Consider the following 22678-nt stretch of genomic DNA (forward strand, 5'->3'; position numbering starts at 1 on the left):
TTGGCAGAAAATAAACACACCAAAATACCTAGAGCAGTATTCCCCAACCTGCTGCTCTCTAGACGTTTTGGGTTGCAATGTCCATCAGCCCCAGCCAGCATGGCCAATGGTCGGGGTGGTGAGTTGTAGTCCAAAATACCTGGAAAGCACCAGGTTGGGGAAGGCTGACCTAGAGGGACAATCTAGCCAAATTTGAGCATTTCTGCCCTCCCACTTATAATAGGAGAGATGTAAGTACATGTTTAACATTCCACTGAAATCAACAGTCGCTGAAATCCAAATTGATTTCAGGCCTATTTTATCTCCCCAACCCCATTGCAGCCCCTCACTCCACCCAAAAAGCCAACTGTTACGGTTGGGGGACGCTCAGGAAAGAAATTTAAGATGGCAGAAGGGGATACAGCCAGAAGTGAAAACTGCCATCATCAGCCCTGTGTAAACATAACTGTTTTCTGCTCTTGCACAGAAGGTCAGCTTGGATCCTGGTCAATACAAATTAAATGCACAGAAGTTTGGCTGGACTGCACCCTATCATTCCTGCCTGTTCCACCCCACCCCCACCCCCACCAGCACAGACAGGTGGGACAGAGTTGTTCTAATCAATTCATTCCAGAAAAAGAAATCTTCCTTGAATCTACCTGATCAACAGGCATTTCCACTTGCACATCTTTGTCTTCTTGTACCTCTCGAGCCCCTTCAATTTCACTTGGGGATTTTTGAGCTTTATAGACACTATGTCCTGAAAATTAATGTGATTTTTTAAAACTTTAACCACTATTTATCCCACACTGTGAAAACCACTAGTATAAATAAATTCTAACAGTACTTAAGCACAGTTGAAAAACAATTATTTTTTGCTCAGCATTTGAATAAAAGAAAAAGCTCTGCCTTGTTTTCAAACATCCATCAAAGAATTCCATAATTTTGAAAGGTTTCATTTCTGCATTAACGAATTTTAGTAATAATAAACAAGAAGGGGGAAGAAAATATTACACAAAGTTGCAAGTATCAATTGATAAATAATAGAAACATAAAAAATTAATAAATGTTCTCTTCATCCTTAAAGAGAAAATGGTAATTGCAATATGATTATACAATTTAAATCCTTTCTACACATCAGGCTGATGTGTAGGCACAAGAGCAGAGCAAGACAGTTTTCTGATTGGTTGGTAACCCTACTGCAAGCATGCAGCGGCTTAATATGAAATTGCACAAAACTAAATGAGATGGCTATGTTGACTCAGTTGGCAAAACTACTTCCAGTGGGGGTTTACTCTGTTCTGGAATGGTAGGTGATGCTATCCTGTTACTGGCACTGACTAGAGAAGAGAAACTAACATGGTTGTAAGAATCTGATGACTTCTTTCAAAACATCCTGCACTGCAAAAACATCTCTAACAGGTACTTTGAATGGAGACGGTTACTTTTTCTATGTTCTTATTATACTACATGTTATATTATATAGTGCCACTTTATACACCAGATGACACTGGCCAGATCTACACCTTGTGTCATATCATTACGATCCCATCATGGTAACACTATATCCTTCTTGCACATTTATACGTCGTAGGACACACAATGACATTTGTTGCGGTATATTGGATAATGTGGAATAAAAAGCAGGAAATAACACTACGAAAGCATTATATTGACTACACAATGTGCCCCAACAGTTATCAGTGCACTTCAATACTACTATAAAACAGTAGTGTAGATCTAGCCACTATTAAATGTAAATTACATTTCTTCCAGATCAGCATTACCCAGCCCACTGCCCTGCTAGAGCTAAAAAATCTGTCATGATGATCATACAACTCTCTTGACTGCTTCATTCTTTTCTGACAGATACCGTTCCCTGAACAGCTTAGGTGGGAATTCAGTGCATGAAACTTTTCCTGGAAGATGCAGCGTTGGCAAAAGCCAGTAAAGGATTGGATGTGCCTGATCTCGTCTGATCTTGGAAGCTAAGCAGGGTCAGCCCTGGTTAGTATTTTGATGGGAGACTGCCTGGGAATCAGACTTCCTGCACTGAGCAGGGGTTGGACTTGATGGTCTTGTAGGCCCCTTCCAACCCTATGATTCTGTGAAACTATGAAAAGCTTCCCCTACTGTTTGCTTGTCACACCATTTTTAAATGCGTAGGAGCTCTGATAGGAAAAAAGTTAGCAATCTTGGCTATCCCTCTCCTTAAATCTTGGCACTAGCTCTCTATCACCCCCAGCTTCAATCCAAATATTTGCATTAGAAATAAAATTCTCTAACTCACTGCCCTATCTAATTTCCTCTTATTCCACAACTTCCTCTAAGCACTACCTTATATATTATGAGCTGTGCTTGTGCTTTCTGACATGCTGTTGCTTATGCCTGGAACAACCTCTTCTCTTCTGTTGGTCTGAAGAAATTAGCTAGTCAACCACAGCTTTGTCTTAGGACCCTGAACACACTTGCCAGAAAGTGAACTCTAAGGAATATGGTTTAGGAGTGAAATGAGATTATAACCAATCCAAGAAGGAATTGTTATTTTTTTATTCTTTACAATATATAATAAGCCACTTATGCTAAATAAATCTTAAAGGAGTCATAACACAGCATATTCCACAACACAACTTATATAGACACAGCAATTTAAGCATGCTTATTTTAAGGCCAGGATCCAAAGAGCTGCTTATGTTCCTGTAAGGGCTGTCCTAGCTGCATATAATTTTTGATGTTTTTTCTTTGAATAGTTGATCCCCATACCATATAACTAACCATAAAAAGGGCCTTTAAAAAAGAAGCTCATTAGGGGAAAGGGGAGGAGGCTAATGTTCTTGAAAAACAAGTCTACAAGCACCCTTAACCCACAGAATTTTGGTTCCTGGCCATTAATAAGAAAATAAGAGACATATTTAATAAAATAAAATTTGCACTGGTTTGCAAGTGGTTCTCAATCTGCAATGATAAAAGGGTGTGTGTGTGTGTGTGTGTGTGTGTGTCAGCACCAAAGTGCCAAGACTATGAAACCCAGACATCTGGCATACATACTGAAGGGGGCATGGGGTGTGGACGTAAGGGTTATTTTGTTTTTAAAACCCATTAATTCATTTTAATTAATGTAAATGTGTCCATGTGGTTGAAGCCTGCAGAAATATCTTCAGCCACTAGGGAGAGATTACCCTAGCCAGCACATAGCTTTGCAGTCTATACACTTTGAAGGCAGGGGAGGTTAGCCAGCTGAGGGACAGAGTTATAGGCCTGCCCCCTCCTCCCTGCTGTGGAGCAGCCCCCCTCTCAGGGGAATAGAATGGACAGACCACTCCCTCAGGGGCTATAGGGGTGCCACCAGACATGGTTTCACTCAAACGAAGAGGACACAGCATATCCAATTCTGACAGCCGTGTAAGTTTGCTTGAAGACTTTGTTGTGTCAAACTAAGGGCTATTCCAATCCATGTGAAGCCATGTCCATTCACTAGTATGAAATAAAATAATTTTGGTTGCTTTAATGCCCAAGTTGCATTGAGTACAAATGCTTAGGCTTAAACAACCATTGAGTACATCTTACAATCAAAGAAATAACAGCAGAGCATAAAAAATAGTATATCAACACCAAGTCTTATTATGTAACTATGCAGTCTTAGGCACCAGATACAATATTTCGTGTTACCATCAGCAGATGACAGTGGTGTAGGAGCCGTTTCACCACTTGCCTTCTCGGGTTTTGCACTCTCAGGTTTTGCCTTCTCAGGTTTTGCATAATAAACTGAAGCCCTATCTCCTGCTCCTCGTCTTGATGGTTCTACAGGAGGGTGAATGCTTCCTTCTCGTTTAGATGGTTCTATGATGGGAGGCTGAAAGAAACACAAATAACATCCAAATGGTTCGTCTATTGCTTTGAACTTACAGCAAGCAACTGCTCACGTACCATTATTGTTAAAGGATCATACAGTCTGGTACTGAAAAGGCAACTTTTAAGGAGTAAATATTTCCTACTGTTACTGGATTTAAATATTGGTGCTTTTGTTTCCACAAGATGACCCAGGCCAGTGCTGACTTAATGCTTAGTGCTGACTATGGTTAAGAAATTGGGAGCAAGATGCAGGATCACATCAGCCTCTGGCCGAGATGGCAAGCAGATAGCAGAGCTCTTTACTCTTTTGAGAACTCATGGCTCAGAAAGGAGGGGGAGGGTGTTTCACCCTGTTCCTACTAACACCTGGAATTGGCCCTGCCTCCCTCTGCAATACTTTGAAAGGGCTCATTCTGCGGTTTACAATTTCTCCACCATTACTAGAGAAGAGCTCTGCTACCTACTGCTCACCATCTTGAAAGAAAAAAGATGTATTTTCTCTCCCATATGAGCCCTAAACAGTGCCATAGGGTTCCTGTTTCAGGCTGACAGCTTTCTCTCACCCTCTGGAAGAAAAAGGGCCAGAACCTCAGACATGGGTCCCGCAAAACAAAACAAAACAAAATGGTTTAGTTAAAAAACAGTTCAATAAACTACCAGAAAATAACCAAACACATTTTAGAAATATGCAAAGAACCAACGATCCTATAAAAGAGCAAGATAAAGCACTTTAGTCACTTGGGAGTGAACAATGTAAGAATACCTCTAATGAGAGGAATTGAGCTTAAATGCCTCTCACAACTGAGAGGATCTGAGTCAGTGAGGATGACTTGTTGATCAGGACTGGTCTTACTTCAATATACTCTGAAGACGATCACTGAAGTTGTTACAGCTGCCCCAGGTTTGACCATCTAGAAGATGGGCCTGGCTTTCAGCCCAGAATTTCTATTTCTCCCCTCATGAGGACAGCCAGTTTCAGGATGTCAGAAAGCAGTGCATCCCTGGGCGAGAACAAGTTCCATCAATCCTCCTGAGAGCCTGAACTGTTAGGGCCACAACATCCTCTGGAGGACTTTTCTCCTGAAGGATGCCTGTGAGGACGCAAAGGTATCAATTTTGTCAAGCCATGGACAGATGACCATGTAGCTACCCAAGAAATCTGATCAAGGGCAGTCCATTCCCAGAATGTAGCTAAGATAGAAGCCCCTCAGACAGAATAACCTTGAATGCCCTCCAGGGTCAGGAGAGCGGGTGCTGAGTAAGCAAGCATTATACATTCCCTGAGCCACCTAGCTAAGGGGTCTGTGAAACCCTCTTTCCTTGATTAGATTTCTTGAAGAATACAAACCGGGAGCTCTGCTGATGGAGGTTTAATTCTTCAATGTAGAACTTGTGTGTCCTGCACATATCTAGGATGTGACACTCCCTTCCTAGAGATGTGGAGAGACAAGGTCAGAAGGAAAGAAGTACAAGCCCTTGTGCTCTATGAAAAACCATTTGATCTTGAGGATTAATCTTGGGTCCAGACGGAGAATCACCTTGTCCAAGTGGAATATGTAGAGTTTGTTTCAGTTGATGGTTGCCCCATTTCTACATGCAGAAGTCACTGCAACCAGAAACACTGTTCTGAGGGATAGCAACTTCAATTGTATGACTCCTACAGGTTTGAGCGGGGGTTTAGTTACAGCCTCGAGAAGTGTATTTAGCGTCCACATTCGTATCCTTTTGATGAGAGGATGGGAACCCAGAAGACTGCTGCCAGGACCACTCAAGATGGTGAGTGCCAACAGCTCGTGTTTGAGCATGCTGGGCTTGAAAACAGAAGAGAGAGCCTTTTCATCTGTTGTTGCTGCCACCTAGGTTTGAAATGCCTTGGCGGCTTATTCGTGTAAGAGGGAAGACAAATTAGGGAAGCTATGCAGGTTATCCAAGTGTTGTTTCTAGTAAAGTCTACAGTTAAAGGCTCTGGCTTAAATACAGGGGAGTGGCCACTGAAGATCAGTATCAGACATTCGATCCTGGCAGGGAAACCTGCCTCTTAGGCGATTGCTGCATCTCACAGGATGCCTCTGCTCCGCCCTCTTTAATTGATGACACAGTAAAGGAGGCACCCCTGAACCACCCTCTCCCGGAGAGACCTCCTCCTGCTGCCCTGTTCCCATGGAAGGCTCCCCTGGTCGAGAGACAGGGCCGTCCATCAAGATCAGGTCTCCTGGCTGTGGAGATAGATAGGCTGTATCAGCGTACCACATCTCTGTCCCTCTGGGCTAACAAGCCAGTGGGACGTCTGGTAGAACTGAGTTCTCAGGCTCCTGGCTTCCCACAGCTCAGCCTGATTCTGCAGCATCACTTTCTGACTCAGAATCAGTGTCGGAGGCTACAGCTCCGCCAAACTGGGCAAGGCCTCACATAGAAAGCTGTTTTCTTTTCCTTTGTCTCCACTAAAATTGCACCTAAGGAATCTCCAAAAAGGTGTTTGCCTATGAATGGAACACTGGGCAGGTTTGCCTTAGTTTTGACATCTATGCCTCAGTTCCTCAGCCAGCGGTTGCATCTGCTCATCCTCTTTGAAGGCACGGATCTAGCTTCAAACTGGAACTCATTGAGCAAGGCATCTACCAGATTTTCCTGAGGGTATCTCTAGTATCTTTGTCCAGGTTTTCACGGAGTAACAACTCATCAGTTCATCTGTCATGCTTATCTGTAGGTAGTTTGTCCAGTTCTGAGGGTAGTGGAGCCTTGGAGTTAAGCGCAGCCACTCAGGGGACAGATAGGTCCTGCATCTTATCTTCCAGAAGGCAATAAAACTTTTCACTGCAATTTGTCCTTGCAGGGTTTGGACAATTCTGAGTGTAAGAGGTCATTGAGAGATACCAGAAATGGAATGGCTTGGGCAGAAGAAGGAGCTGCCAAAAAGGCAGAGACAATGCCCAAGGGTTTAGGCAAGTTAGCAACTGCTTAGGGGAAATCATCTATGGTTTCCAGCTATAAGATCTCCACTGCGCTGCTAAGCCATGTTTGCCACTCCATGGCCTGCATAGCTTGGTTGAGAACAGGGCTCCAAATCCCTATTCGTCTGCCCTAGGGGGACATTACCTTGCTCCTCTGGAAGGGGGAATCTGGCTGTTTTCATGCCATTGTTCCTGGCATGCAGCCATGGTTCTGGCCTAATCTGCCTGATCTGACCAGGAACAAGGTTTGCTGCACTAGAAAGACTGACTTCCCCTCACTGTGCAGTGACAACCCAAATATCCTCAGTATGACATTGCACCACCTCTTGCCAATGGGAAGCATCCCATGAGGGAGCGGAGATGAAAACGCCAGAGTGTCAAGACCAGGATGGGTCTTGAAGCAACAGCAAAGCCCACCCTACCATGATGGAGGTAGGAAGGTATCTGGGGGTAAAAGGGTTCTTCAGAACTCCAAAAATCATAGTGTCTGTCTTCCCAGTCCCTTAGAAGGGATCTTTCAAGTGCCAACTGGTTGAACTGCTCAGCAAATCTATATGAAAGAAAATACCAGCTTGTTCTGAAGTCAATCCATCTGTAGGCATAACAAAACTGAAGGCACATGCAAAAGCCATTTGGCTGTTTTCCTAAGTAAATCTCATCATTCAAGTTGGAGCCTCCGTTCTTCATCATAGGACACATTTGTAATCTGAACATTTATTAAAATGGAAGACTGGCTATCATTTGAACTCTGATGTAGCCCCTTTATGATCTTAACTGATGACAGGGAATGTTTCACATTTATTGTGAGATACTGCCTTGTCCCTGGAATTACTAATCTAAACTGTCAGCTCTGAAGCATGCATTCTTCTCTGAACTTTATACATGGCCTAATGCATTAAACTGCTGTGTTTTATTAGTAAGTTCCTATGATGTACTCCCCTTCTCCCAACCCACCAAAATACAAGTCTCTCTTTAACCTTATCTTTTCATCTGTGACACAGCTTCTCTTTAGAACTTATTACAGATGAGTTTTTAAAAACACACAGACATAAACACTGTGTTCAGTTTATGTCCAGTATTTAATATTTAATCGGGCAAAAAATATGTATGCAATAAACTAATAATACAAGCATACACCGTTATTTTCATTGAATTATAGATTTTCGTATTAACAAGGAAATTTTACAATATAGGAATGGCATGTAAATAAACCATTCCCTATTGCTGTTTCCTACAGCCTTTTCCCTGTTTTATGACTCTTCCACTAAACTTTTATGACTCTGACGCTTACTGCAAATGTGAAAGAAGCAGGTAAACAAATAAGGTTTCAATCCAAAGGGCAACCTGATCTTATGCTACTTATGCTATCCTCTTCTCTCCCCTATGCTAGACAGGCAGACAAGCAAATAATTCCAGTAATACATAGAAGCCTGATACCACTTCAAGCAACTATCACAACCATTACGATCTTGGCTGCACCTATGATAGATGCAGTGCCTCTGAGATGCATGGAATCTGGCTGTCAGATATGCTTGGGGGCTTCCAAGACTTGGCTACTTGCATTGGCATGAGGGATGGTACATGAGTATCAGTGCTATGGCATGCAGTGCATCTCACCTTGGGGGGAACAAAATTAATAGCCACCAGAAATGGTGATACAGTTTATAATCACAGCCCATTTGTATTATATACAGACAACAAAAAGTATTAATTACCTTGGAAATTCTTCCCATGACTCAACTTCAAGAGAGAATATAAATGTCCTTGCTTGCATTCATACAAAGTAAAAGCTACAAAGAGTTCTTTTGCACCATAAAGACTAACACATTTATCGTGGCATGAGCTAAGGGTGACTGCAAGACCTGGTAAGTATCACTGTCATTTTCACAACAGAGAGCTAGTCCTCTGGAATTGATACACAGCCTTATAAGCTGCTACAGATACCACACATTTACCTAAATTACTTCAATTTTCCTCATTATGAAATCCTTTCTTTGGCTACTATTCTCCTAAAAATATTGATAATTAAACTACAGAATATTAATTGTGCTCATTTAATCACAGCTAATAGCATATTTATGGAAATTTTATTGTGTATGGTTTCGTTGCTTGTTTGTTTGATGCCTTGGATCCCAAAGACTGGAAGACGAAAATGCAGTAGTGCTGTTTGTGAACACTTGTGGAAGACTTCTTGCTGCGCAGCACTACAGTGTATCAGGGGCTACAATACAGTATTAGAAACTGTGAATAAGGAAAATTCAGATTGCAGTAGGCAAAAAAGGTCTTGAGAATGAGCTTGTGCAATGTTTTATATAAGAGACTGTGCAAGCAGAGGAATTCCTCTGGATTTGGGGTCACTTTTCTCATGCAGCACTCAACCACTAAGTCAGAAATAGCCCTTCGTGACTGGAAGAAGCTTTCCATTAACATGAGAGCACCTTTGGATCCGACCCTATAATATTTCAAATTTGCTGTTCTTTATCAATTTTTGGCCATTGGCTAAACAATAAAGATTGATCATTAGACCAAAAGGCTACACACCAAAGGGCAAAACCTTTTGAAGGTATATTTCGGGTTCCTATATCTTTTTCAGCAATCACTGTCAGAATAGGATGAACTGAAGTTGGACGAATGCCAGTACAGAAACCAAGCATTTTAAAATTGAGCAAAAAGGGTAGGGATAAGCTAGTATGGGAAGATCAGATATGGGAAACAGTGTAATCGGCACAAGGAAATGTGAGAAGAAAAATGTTTTTATGTGCACATTTTATTTCTTCTCATTACAGATAATTCTGGACTCAGGTAATTTCTAGAACTACAGGATTCACCCAGATGAAAAATGGCCCAAAGCTAGTAATATAGAAAACTGGATAGCATAAAACATAAACATGCATTTGGAGGTATTTTAAAAATAATTGTTGTTTTCTTTCATATCTGCATATTATCTATTAAAAGGAGGCAAAAAGCTGGAATCAAACTTTTGAAATAAAATGTGTTTGTAGTTCATTTCTCATATTCTGTTTCCGTGGAAATTTTGCAGGGAAACAGAATGAAAAATGTGCAACAGAAGTCACATTTCAAGGTACCCAGGGAAATAGGGAGGCTGCTCCAGTTTTCTTTCTCCAGGTATTTAGGATCTTCAAGAGATACACTTAGCAACACAAGTTCCTCAGAGGACTGATCCCAATTCACCATGTGTGTTCCAGCTGCAGTGACTGAAGATTGCTCCCAGATTCCAAGTACCCATAGACACCCCTGAAGATGACCTGCATCAAGAACCTAGCCTGGAAAGAATGACTTTACACTGAATTGTTAATGGCAATGATCAGGATGCAAAGAGCTACTTTAGACACCCCTAAGGGCTTAGGCATGCCTGACGGGATTTCTTATAGAAGCATACGATCATAGAATAGTAGGGTAGGAAGGGGTCTCTAAGACCATCGAGTCCAACCCCCTGCTCAATGCAGGAATCCAAGTCAGAGCATCCCTGACAGGTGGCTGTCCAGCTTCATCTTGAATGCCTCCAGTGTGCAAGAGCCCACCACCTCCCTAGGTCATTGGTTCCATTGCTGTATTGCTCTAACAGTCAGGAAGTTTTTCCTGATGTTCAGCCGGAATCTGGCTTCCTTGACTTGAGCCCATTATGCCGTGTCCTGCACTCTGGGATGATCAAGAAGAGATCCTGGCCTTCCTCTCTATGACAACCTTTCAAGGACTTGAACAGTGCTATCATATCTCCCCCCAGTCTTCTCTTCTCAAGGCTAAACATGCCCAGTTCTTTCAGTCTCTCCTCATAGGGCTTTGTTTCCAGTCTCCTGATCATCTTTGTTGCCCTCCTCTGAACCCTCTCCAGCTTGTCTGCATCCTTCTTAAAGTGTGGAGCCCAGAACTGGACATAGTATTCAAGATGAGGCCTAACCAGTGCTAAGTAGAGGGGAACTAGTACTTATTTATCTTTTCTTTGAACAGGAGATCCCCCTCCCATATCACTACCTGGGATTAAAAGTCCTTTCTGTCATAAAAGTGGTTTGCCTTGTGGCCAAGGGAGCAGCTGTTTTGGAAGCAAATACAAAGTCCACTTTAGAGTTCAAACTAATTGTGTAGTTGTTTGTGTCCTAGCCACAGTAATTCACAGCTCCTATAACACTGACTGCTCATGCAGAGCTCCATGTGGACATCAGAGGCTTACAAAACTTTGCACTTGGGCCAGGGATAGAAAGCTGCTGAAGCAACAATTTTTAAAAAGTGTTGGGAGAACCATTCAGATCTAGTTGGGTCCCAGTAAGACTATTTGAAACCATTATATTGCATGTAAGTTTAAAACTCATACCTTTTTTGGAGGAGGCTTTTCTGGAGGTCCAGGTAAGCTAGAAAAATTCCTAAAATATAAAATATAATTTACCTAAAATGAGTATTTATAAATGTAAGAATAAGTGGGTTAAATCTAATGTCATGCTAGCAGAAGTCTGCTAGTGCAACAGGACCTTCTCCCTCTCTCCTCCCACCTGCGGCCCTCCACCCTGCTCAAGAGGGTTTCCAAAGTAGATTTTGAGGGTGTGTGGAAGGCTACAGGGGGAGGGGGAATTACCTACTTCCCAGTTCCACTGACAGAACTGCTTCTGTTAGTGGAATGACAGCTTAGGATCCAAGCCAGCATTGTTAATGTAATCATCTTGACTTAATATACTCTATAGAAATACCATTATCTGTAAAGACAGTACATTCTGAAGTATTGCCCCAAATCATACAATAAATATCAAAACAGCAGGGCATAGAATATTATGTTAATTCTGAGTATGAACAAAATAAAGGCTCAAGCAGCAAAAGGAACTTGAAACCTTGCCTAGGGCAAAAACAGTTGTCCCAGGCCTTGAAGCAGTTCTTTCTTGCGTTTATTTGGGGAAAGGTCTAAATTTAGTGGTGGCAGATCTCTGGCTTTTGGGCAGCACAGAAATAAATAAATAAATAAATAAATACTAAGCCTTGCCAATGAGTTAAAGTGGTCTGAATATGCTTGGTCTGAGTGCTTTATTACCACAAAAATGTAATGGGGGGGATGGTTAAAACAGTTTAAATTGGGGTGGAGGGTAGAAAACCTTCACAGGGACATCCTAGGATTTCATACAATCATAGAATAGTAGGGTTGGAAGGGGCCTATAAGACCATCAAGTCCAACCCCCTGCTCTATGCAGGAATCCAAGTCAAAGCATCCCTGACAGATAGCTGTCCAGCCTCATCTCCCAGTATGGGAGAGCCCACTACCTCCCTAGGTCATTGGTTCCACTGTCGTATTGCTCTAACAGTCAGGAAGTTTTTCCTGATGTTCATCCGGCATCTGGCTTCCTGTAACTTAAGCCCATTATTCTGTGTCCTGCATTCTGGGATGATCGAGAATAGATCCTGGCCTTCCTCTCTGTGACAACCTTTCAGGGTACATTACCTAAACTACTACATAAGGGCAGTATCCAACTGGGCTGCTCTACCTGTGCTGGTTCCATGGAGCTCACAGAATTCACTGCTTTCACTCCTTTTTCCTGTCTCAAAATAACCCCCAAAACAAGTGAAAACACTCATATCGAAAACACTCGATAGCAGGATAAAAACTCTGTGTGATGAACCCCACAGTCATTGGCCTTAGAAAGAGGTACCAAACTATCCAGCCTGTTTCCTAAAGTTACAAGTGACACTTCACACTCAAATATTCAATATTTACACTATTAGCTTCTTAAACATTCCCCACCATCTTCTACCTCCACCTGTACATTAAAATATAAGGAGGAGAAGCTCTCAATATATAAGGAAAACATGTCTTGCATATTTTTGGATGCAATTTTTTTAATGGGCAAATATTCTACTTTTGAAGAGAGGAGGTTCTAGAACGAGAGTCAGCTAATGTTTAGACACTTCTTGGACAGTAGCCACAATTCTTTTAAAAGTCCACCTAACATTTTCCTCATTCCTGAAGGCATAGGGCAAAGTAGGTAAGACAAAAGTAGGATGAAACTTCACTACAATAATTTATCCCACCATATTTTGTTGCTTCAAACTGATGAACCTGGCAATGAATCTTTAAACAGTCACAAAATCAGGAAGAGACTTGCACACTCACTCCATATATTCTACAAAATATATATACTATATTATATAGAATATAATATATAATATATTCTATATTATATGTTTTAATTGTGACAACAATTCCAAGACCAAATTCTGCAGTTAGAATAAATTAGGCAAAGTAAGAATATTTGTATAACTTCTATTGGTCTGGCATAATTTATTCTGTATCCATAATTTCCATAATTCAGGATTTCTAAAAATATGGAGCAGGGAAAATGAAGGGAGATATACCCCCAAGCTTTTCTATAAATCATGTGTGCTTGAAACTTGCTTTATTTTTTTATACGTCTACGCCAGTGGTCCCCAAAGTGGGGTGTGTGCACCCCAGGGGGTGCGCAACGTGATCCATTGGGGTGCACGAGCTGCCTGATAACTGGACAGCCCAGACGAGCTGCCGTTGTGTGCAATGATGGTGGCGGTGGCTGCATGGCATTTCTCTCTCGGCCCCAGTCCTATCCTGCCTCTGCTGCAGCCCCCAAGAGTAACGGCACCAGTCTCTGCCAGTCTCAGCACCGGAGCAGCTGCCGTCCTGCCGAAGGAGAGCAAATTTGTTCCAAATTTGATGACCTTTTCTGTGATGACAAGTGGCTGTCAGTAGCATGCTACCTAGCAGATATTTTTGAAAAAATAAACACACTTCATCTGCCCCTTCAAGGTAAAGGTGACATTTTAACAATGAGTGAGAAAGTAATTGCTATTCGAAAGAAACTTGTGCTACGGAGAGAGCATTTTGAAAATGGACGTTTGGAAATGCTTCCACCGGTATGTGATTTTGTTGCTGAAATGATCTAAGTGTGTCTCCTATAAAAACTCTCATATCTTCACACTTTAAAAAAATTGGAAAAGGACTTTTCTAACCTGTTTAAAACTCTTCCAAACAAAGAGTCTCAGTGGGGTCTGAACGCATTTGCTAAAAATATAATGCAACACCTACCAATTAGTTTGCAAGAACAGCTGATTGACATCAGGGAAGGTGGACGTTTACTAGCTGAATTTCAGCAGAAACTTTTGCATAATTGGTGGATAGGATTGAAAAATGAGTATCATGATTTAGAAAGTGCAGCCAACAGTGCACTTCTTCCATTTGGATCTACGTATCTTTGTGAGGTGTCTTTTTCAGCTATGACAGCCATTATAACCAAGTATCGAAATAAACTGAACTTAGAGCCAGACCTTCAAATTGCTGTATCACAAAATGTTAAACCAAGATTTTCAAAAATAATGAAGCATATTCAATCACATTGCTCTCACTAAAAATATTATTAATAATATTTTAATGAGAGCAAAAGGGTTTATTATACCATTAATAAATAAAATAAATTATTTATAAAGTATTGTGTATTTCATCTTTATCTCATCCTTTTTTCATTTTTATTTTTTGTGTATTTTTATAATGTACAAGTAGTACATGTATAACATTTATAAATAAATGTACATATATTGGTGGTGCGTCTCAAAATTTTTTACTGATGGGGTCACTGGTCTAAGCTAAGCTAAGCTCAGGAACTTGGATTCTGTTAACAGGCAACTTTCTGTCTAGTATGGCAAACCTGTGGATGTACAGAAGACATAAAGCCCAGTTTATTTACTTTTTTTGCTGTGACATAAGGTATATGTGCGTTGCCCTTATTTTCGCCATAGTCTACGTAAATCTTTACGTACACTAGACATGCCAAAATAAGGAACGCAAATGGCAGCGCCCATGGCCCGCCGCCATTTGCGTACGTGCTTTTTTTTTTTCCCCAAAGTCACCCGTGATAGGCTACGTGACGATTAACATAGCCTATCACGGCTGACTTTGGAAATCTAGCCGTGATAGGCTACATTAATCGTTACGTAGGCTATCACGGGGGGGGGGGGTTGTTTTGTTTTTTCACTTTTTGTTTTGCGGCCGGGGAGACGGGGCGCTTCTCCCTGGCCTGAATTTCGGCCGGGCAAGGCGGGGCACCTCCCCGCCCGGCCTGAATTTCGGCCGGGCGAGGCGCGACGCCTCCCCCCCCTCGCCTGAACTTCGGGGGGAGAAGCGAAGCACCTCCCCCCCACCGCGAAGCCAAGCTGCGAAAAGGTAAGTGACTTTTGTACATCCCTAGTTCCAAGTAATCAGTCACCTGATGTATCTCGACTAAAGGAATCTGATAGAGTCTAGGCAGAAACGTTCTAATAAAATGATCTCACTGACCTTCAGGGATGGACATCATGAGCTAAATAAGAGCAAATGGAAATGCATTAAAGTATGCACTGTGACAAGTGTTTCTTGAAAATGAGTTGCCCTCAGCTCCAACCCCATAAGCTAGGAGGAGAGGGAGGAATTTGCAGAAGTGCATCAGTAAAATCATGTGATACCGACCCTATGACAAAAAGCCACAACCTTGGAAAAATTAGATTGGGGGATGAACACCAAGATAATTTCTCTTACACAAACCTAACTGGTGCAACAGTTTGGAAAGCAGAAACAAAACCTGATCCAGAGACTAAGAAAACAAACACAGAGAAAAATACTATCATATGACGCAAAGAAGGCTAATCCACTTAATATCAACTTAACCTGGGTACCCAGGGAAAAAGCAATGAGATAACTAACATTATTAGTGGAGTAAATAAAGGATTGGGGGTGGACAAACAACAGAAAATATCTGGATATCTGAATTCATTCAAGACAGTACGGCTGGGTTAACAGTTGCTCAAAGATTCTGAAGACATCTAAGTTTGAAGGGAGGAACAAGGATTATATCCTTCCCAAGCAAAGCAAAAGTGGTGGATCATACACAGGGAAAGTATACAACAGAGGCATCCAGAGCATGCTCTCAGAGTGTATAGGAGGAGGCTGGCTAGGATGAAACAAGTATGGAAATCTCTTGCATGTTGGTTTGAGCCTGGGCAGTGCTATTCCTCAAACAAGAAAGCAGAACCTAGCCAAACCATACCAATGCATGGGAGAATTGTGCTACACGGTGCTTTCAATTTGCCCACCTCCCTTACTTCATACTGTCAAATCAGGAGCTCTGGAGCAGAAGCCAGCAGCAGGAACAGCTTGATCCCATTGTTTGATTCTTCCATGAAGAAAAAAAAAAGGAGGGTAGCACCAAAAGGAAAATAATGAGGAAGGGGCCATAAAAGGTGCTACTAAAAAAATTACTGAAATGAGTCCAACATATTTTGGATTTTGCATACTTCTTCAAGGCTACTCTCCTCTAATTCTTTCAGAGTAGTATCTCTGACAGTCGTTTTCGGGGTTTTTCCTCTCCCTTGTTTCTTTAATGGCCATTTCAAGCGCTCCATGCTGCTTGGCCAACAGAACCAGATTAGCCAGGGAGTCAAAGGCTTGATTCACACCTAACAACAACCCAGAGTATGGGTTGAATATGGGTTGCTGTTGAATCGTGGATTGTCATTGAATCGTAGGTTGTCATTACATGCGAACCCTGCACTATGGTTTAACTATGGGTTGTTAACCATGGACAACCCAGGAAGAGAACCCATGGGTTGTTGGGTTGTGAACTCTGGGTTGTTCATGGTTAAAAAACCATAGATAAACTATAGGATTTGCATGTATGATAACCCACGATTCAACAGCAACCCACAATTCAACAACAACCCACAATTCAACTTGTACTCTGGCTTGTCATTACATGTGAACCTGGTCAGTTAGTCAGAGTGCTGTTTCCTCCACACCTCTGAAGTCTCTATATAACAACCATTTCCAAATCTGATATGTTTGTAAATATCTGGGCAAAAAGATGACTATTACTTTTAAAAAATAGTGGTTTCCACTACATAGTGTAGCATACATAGTAGATCAATCAGAATTCGCTTTAGAAATTATTTTGTCAAGTTTCTATGAATCTTTCATAATGGGGAAAACAGCAACATCAGTCATTAACGGCGTTAATTAGATTTATCAAAATGTGCATGTTCAATAGTTAAAACAGAGGAACAGAAACAGTGACATAGATTCTACTGGTGCAAAGTATCTATCAGTGCTATGAACCAATATGATGAATACTGAAACTAACAACCCAGCATTTTCTGTAATTAACTAGCACTTTTTATTTCAACAACCTGATCCTAAACATATGAGGTACAATGAAGAGAAAATGTAGTGTGTCTAAGAACCCTTGAGTTAAACAGGACCCAAGTGCTTAACATGTGCATTAAATTCCACAGAATTCAATGGCATTTCAAAAAGTTAGACATTCACCTAACTTTCATTTCAGCAGAACTAACTTCCGTTAAATAAGCTGCAAACTGTCAAAATCATCATCAGAATCCTTACCTTCACAATTCTTATCTTAACCTGAATAAAGACAGAGGGGTTGGCCGAAGTATAAACCCAGCTTTCAGGACCCTAGCGATATAGCACCAGTTTAGGAAAAACAACAACGGACTGCGCTTACCGCCGAATATCTTCTGGAACTTTAGGATGCTGCCAGTATAGCAAAGGTTGAAATTTTTCTTTACCACATCCAACATAAAATTGGTTATCTTCTAAATCATCAGGTCCTTGTACAAGCTGGCCATTTAAAGTATATAGCCTTAAGCAAAGCAAATTGACAAAAATAAATATCTCATTCCCATAAACAGAACAGAAGACAATCCTTCCGAGATGCATATTTACGTTACCCGCTTTACTATTTTTTAATTGTTCATCTTATATTCTGTTTCCAACCTTCAGGGGAGAGTGCCTGCAGCTATGTAGCTGAAACACCTTACAATTAAAATAATAAAATCACAATAAAAATATTAATAAAGAAAAACTCATCAGGATCCTTCCCACAGGCAGATGGACAATTCATTATACTGAATGAATTTACAAGGAATGTGTTCAACTTTCTTGCAATCCCCTTATCCTCCTTTAACACACTTTTAACTCCCTTATCCTATAATGGTCCAGCCACCTCCCTAGTAAGTTTCAAGCTTCTGACATATTTAAAGAAAAAGTGATTGCTTATCTTAATATTTTCAACAACGTCCTCCTCAAAAAAAACCTTCTCTCCTTTTCTGCATGCTTTTCGGGGGAGGGGGGAGTTCCTTTCTGTTCTTCCTATTGGGCCAAGATGTCCATTTTCTGAAGGAAGTCTTCTTGCCTCTAATAGCTTCCTTGACTCTGCTTATTAACCACGATGGCACCCTCTTGGACTTGGTAGTACCTTCTCCTCCTTTTAAAGCCATCTGAATTGGAGACTACCACCACAACTTGTGGTAGCAAATTCCATAGTTTAACTATGCGCTGTGTGTAGAAGTACTTCCTGTCCTGGAACTCCCACCAATCAGCTTCATGGGATGACCCCAAGTTCTAGCATTATGAGAGAGGGAGGAAAATTTCTCCCTATCCACATTCTCCACACCATGTATAATTTTGTACACCTCTATCATGTGTCCCCTTACTCACTTTTTTCCAAGCTAAACAATCCCAGCTTTGGAACCTTTCCTCATAGGGGAGTTGCTCCAGTCCCTTGATCATTTTAGTTGCCCTCCTCTGTACTTTTTCCAGCTCTACAATATCTTTCTTTAGGTGTGGCTGCATCATAGATTTCTAAAAGGCAGTATGATACTGGAATTTTTATTCTCAATTCCCTTCCTAATTATGCCTAACATGGATTTTGCCTTTTTTACAGTGGCCGCACACTGGGTTGACATTATAATTGAGCTGTCCACCACAACCCCCAGATCTCTTTCTTGGTTGGTCACTGCTAGCTCAGATCCCATTGGGTAATACTTGAAATTGAGATGTTGTTGTTGTTGGTCAGTCGTTAAGTCATGTCCGACTCTTCGTGACCCCATGGACCATAGCACGCCAGGCCTTCCTGTCCTGCTCTCTCTCCCGGAGCGTGCTCAAGTTCATTGAAATTGAGATATTTTGCCCCAAAGTGCATCACTTTACGCTTGCTTACACTGAATCGCATTTGACATTTTGATGCCCATTCTCCCAGTTTAAGAAGATGCTTTTGGAGCTCCTCACAATCCCTTTTTGTTTTGACCACCCTAAATAATTTGGTAACATTGGCAAACTTGGCCACTTCACTGCTTACTCCTAATTCCAGTTCATTTATGAACAAGTTGAAAAGCATTTGTCCCAATACAGAACCCTGTGGGATCTCGCTGTTTACATCTCTCCATTTGGAGAATTGCCCATTTATTCCTACTCTCTGCTTTCTGCTCTTTAACCAGTTACTGATCCATAAGAGGACCTCCTATTCCCTGACTGTCAGTATCTAGGCTTCTTTTGTAATTTAAGGACTTCCTTTGTTATTCCATATATTACATGGGCACATAGATCCATAAGGGGACCTCTCCTCTTATTCCATGACTGCTAAATTTGCTCAGGAGTCTTTGGAGATGGACTTTATCCAGCTTTGGTGCAGGACTTGGGAGTCCAAGTAAACAATGTATACTGGATCACCCTGTCTATGTGTTTACTGACACTGTCAAAGAACTCTAAAAGGTTAGTGAGACAGGACTTACCTTTACAGAAGCTATGTTGATTCTTTTTCAGCAGGGCTTGTCCTTCTATATGTGTCAGGGTGGACAGTGAGCCCATAGAATCCCAGAGTAGTTCTGATGCTGAGGAAGAGCAGTCGCTCCTTCGGGAGAGGAGCGCGCTCCTTTTTTCCCAGGACCAACAGCTGACGGAGCTTCCTCCCACCCACATTCCTAGTTTAGAAAGCAGTCCAGGGAGTGACTCAGCACAGATAGCAGACTGGAGGGGATGCGCAGCGCAGACGCAGAGAGCGGCGCCAAATGGTTCACGCTCAAAGAACGGTTGCGCCCAGAGGATCCAAGGGAAAAGGGGAGGGATTCTCCCTAGTCCTTATATTCAGGGGTCTGCCAGTAATTGCCCTTCAAACAGGGACCAACTGTTCTAACTTAGGGCATAGGGATTCTGCTGCTCAGATCTAGTTGCTACCTGTAGAGCTGTTAAGTTGTAAAAGAAGAATAAAGCTTTGAAAAGAATCCCTTTGTCTGTGTCTGGACTTGGCTACTGGATTAGACTGAGAGCCCTCCAAGGAGCCCTTGACAATATGCTTACTACTTTTAATCTTTAATAATGCTTTCAACCAATTTACCCGGAAATAACCAGTCTTTAATTTCCTGGATCTCCCCTGGATCCCTTTTTAAAAACTGGTGTTACATTGGCCAACTTCCAGTCCTCTGGTACAGAGGCTGATCTTAGGGACATATTGCATATTTTGGTTAGAAGATCAGCAATTTCATATTTGAGTTGTTTAAGAACTCTAGGATGGATAACATCTGGGCCCAGTGATTTATTTTTAATTTGTTGTTTCTAGAGAGATTTTACCTTGTTGACTTTCCCTCTCAACTTCCTTTTTACCAGTCTCCTCTTTTTTTGTAGAAGTTTCCTCTTTTGGAGTCAAATGTGACTGTGTTGGACTTTCTTGGCAATAACATGTATGTTGAATTTGATAGTACTATGGTCACTGTGGCCCATATAACTGGATATTTATCACACTAAAAAGAAACTGTCCTTAGAAGTATTTCCACAATTGCCACGAGGTTTCTTAACATATACACAAATAAGATATTAAGACTATTTTGGGGAGCAATGCTGTGGCCCCTAGACATTGTCTGAGGGGCCAGAGGATACTAGGGATTCCCCCCTCCGTGGTTGGAGATAGCACTCCAACCTCAGAAGGGGGAGTCAGAGATCCACACACACACCCCCACAGCTGGCATGGAAAGAACCATGCCGACTGGCCTCCAAGGTCGGAAAACTGATCTTGGAGAGGAGGAAAAGGGGGTGTTCCGATGGGCAGGGAGGGGAAGAGACCAGAGAGGCTAGGATATGAGCTGTCCTATGCCTCTGCCAGCCTCCTTCCCTCACCCTCTGAAGCACCGTCGCTAGATCAGCTAAAAAGCCCAACTAGTGAAATATCCACGACAGGAGGATGGGAACGTGAAGATCACCTCCACTGCTCCTCCTTCCCTGCATTGGATGAGTGGAGGCCTCCAAGCCTGGGGGCTTCCAGTCATCAAGGGTGGAATTGATAGGATTGCACCCTTAGTTACATAGCACTTCCAGAAAGATCTAGCATTTAACATAACCAAACCATTCTCTTTTAGTAGCTGTATTATAGTTTGAGCTGCACTGCTTACCTTTGAATACCCCCAGAACGAGGAAATACTTTTTCATTTAACAGTCCAAGGACACTGTTCCAACTTTTCAGTGTAAACTTGGGTATGAGAATTTTAACAGGCGGTATCAACATATCTCCGTTTGTGAAAACACTACAAAAAGGACACACAAAAAGTATTTTTCAATAAGGAAAGTTATTGAAAGGAATGTATGAGAAAATCACTTTGACAAGAAGATGTTTCATTAGGGACCTAGCAGCAGGTTTTAAATCTTAACCTATTTGATAAAACATTTAAACTTCAGATAGTATTGTATATTTTTACACATTCTGACGTGATGAGGGAGCTAAAAGTGAAATACATCCAGTTGGAAAACCCAAGAAAGATATAGCCTTTGAAAATTCAATTACTTTCTGTCCATACCAACCAAAGATGTCCTCAACAATTCCCAGAGGAAATAAAGTACAATCCATTTAAAGAGATAATAGAATCAATTGATTTCTCCACTGAAGCCAATGTTAGAAAATGATTCTTCCTGTACTTGCAAGGCTGCATGGAACCACTGTGGGACTAAAGCTGCAATCTTAAGTATACTGACCTCGAAGTTCAGTCAAAATGAAACCAACAGGACTTTCTGCTGAATAAATAAGATTAGGACTGGGCTGCAAAAGCTTCTCTTTAAAAACACCCAACATTAAGCTACATTAAATATCTATATATTTTTGCTGTATGGCTGTTCTAGGACTCCCCTCGTCTACTTTATTCATGTGTGTACGGATGTGTGTAGGGGTGATGTCAATCACAAGAAGCACCAACACATGCAATATAGTAACAAGGCTTGCTGCAAATGATTTTTCTGAACACTGCTGTTAACTCCCTTAGGGCTCAACCCTATGCATGTTTAGACAGAAAAAAGTCCTGCAATTCCCAGCATGCCTGGCTGGAGCATGCTGGGAGTTGTAGGACTTTTTTTCTGTCTAAACATGCATAGGATTGTGCCTTTAAGCATTTTACTGTAAAAAAAAAAAAAAAGGATATTTCTCTCACATAAAAAGTTAAATAATATAGTTGACCTACTAGAAGATTGGGGAGAATATTAGTACAATAGTGTAAGCAATTCTGGGAGATCGAGCTATTCATACTTAATGCCAACAGGCTTCCTGCTTTCATGTCCAACTCTAGCTCCACACTGAAGTGTGTCACTAAGGGCACGCTGGCTGGGGAATGCTGGGAGTTGTAAGACTTTTTTCTGTCTAAACCTGCATAGGATTGTGCCCTAAAACTTCTTTCAGCAACAGTGGGCTGTTGCTTTAAGTGTCACTGTAGGTGAAATGTTAGCTAATAAAAACATTTAAATGTCATCCTTAGTATAGTAACATGCCAAAAATTACACAAACTACCTAGATGTACCATACAAGTCTGGTTTCAAGCCAAATATTTATGTCTGGCTGCTTCTTTAAAACAAAATGGTAAAGCAATGAAAGCTGCTTTCAGAGGATATTTGGGGCCATCTAGTGGAACTCTCAGTATATAGATACCAAATGTGGATCCTGCAATGAAATGAAACTCGTTTTCAAATATATGTTGGCAATAATAAATACGAAAAGTATAAGAAAAGTCCTTCTCCTCCTTTCCAGCTAAGGACCCCCTAGCCTATTTGAAAGTACATTAAAATACTGCCACTA

General features: G+C 41.4%; 1 protein-coding gene across 3 annotated transcripts in view; it reads right to left on the reverse strand.

Moving 5' to 3' along the window:
- The window catches only part of DCDC2C (doublecortin domain containing 2C), a 141844-nt gene that overhangs the window by 107220 nt on the left and 11946 nt on the right, over positions 1-22678 (reverse strand). For 2 of the 3 annotated variants that reach the window (XM_084826695.1, XM_084826696.1), the window contains exons 4-8: positions 21015-21146; positions 17297-17434; positions 11113-11161; positions 3649-3832; positions 639-739 (exon numbers count right to left, since the gene is read on the reverse strand). In XM_084826695.1, coding sequence (XP_084682821.1) covers positions 639-739; positions 3649-3832; positions 11113-11161; positions 17297-17434; positions 21015-21146 — 604 coding nt within the window. Of the gene's footprint in view, positions 1-638; positions 740-3648; positions 3833-11112; positions 11162-17296; positions 17435-21014; positions 21147-21591; positions 21664-22678 lie in introns of those variants that run through there. The other variant, XR_014786557.1, reaches the window with a different exon arrangement.

The sequence above is a fragment of the Heloderma suspectum genome, chromosome 1 (assembly GCF_057233095.1).
Source record: "Heloderma suspectum isolate Gila_16-S chromosome 1, 16-S_ref, whole genome shotgun sequence".
Taxonomy (NCBI): Eukaryota; Metazoa; Chordata; class Lepidosauria; order Squamata; family Helodermatidae; genus Heloderma; species Heloderma suspectum.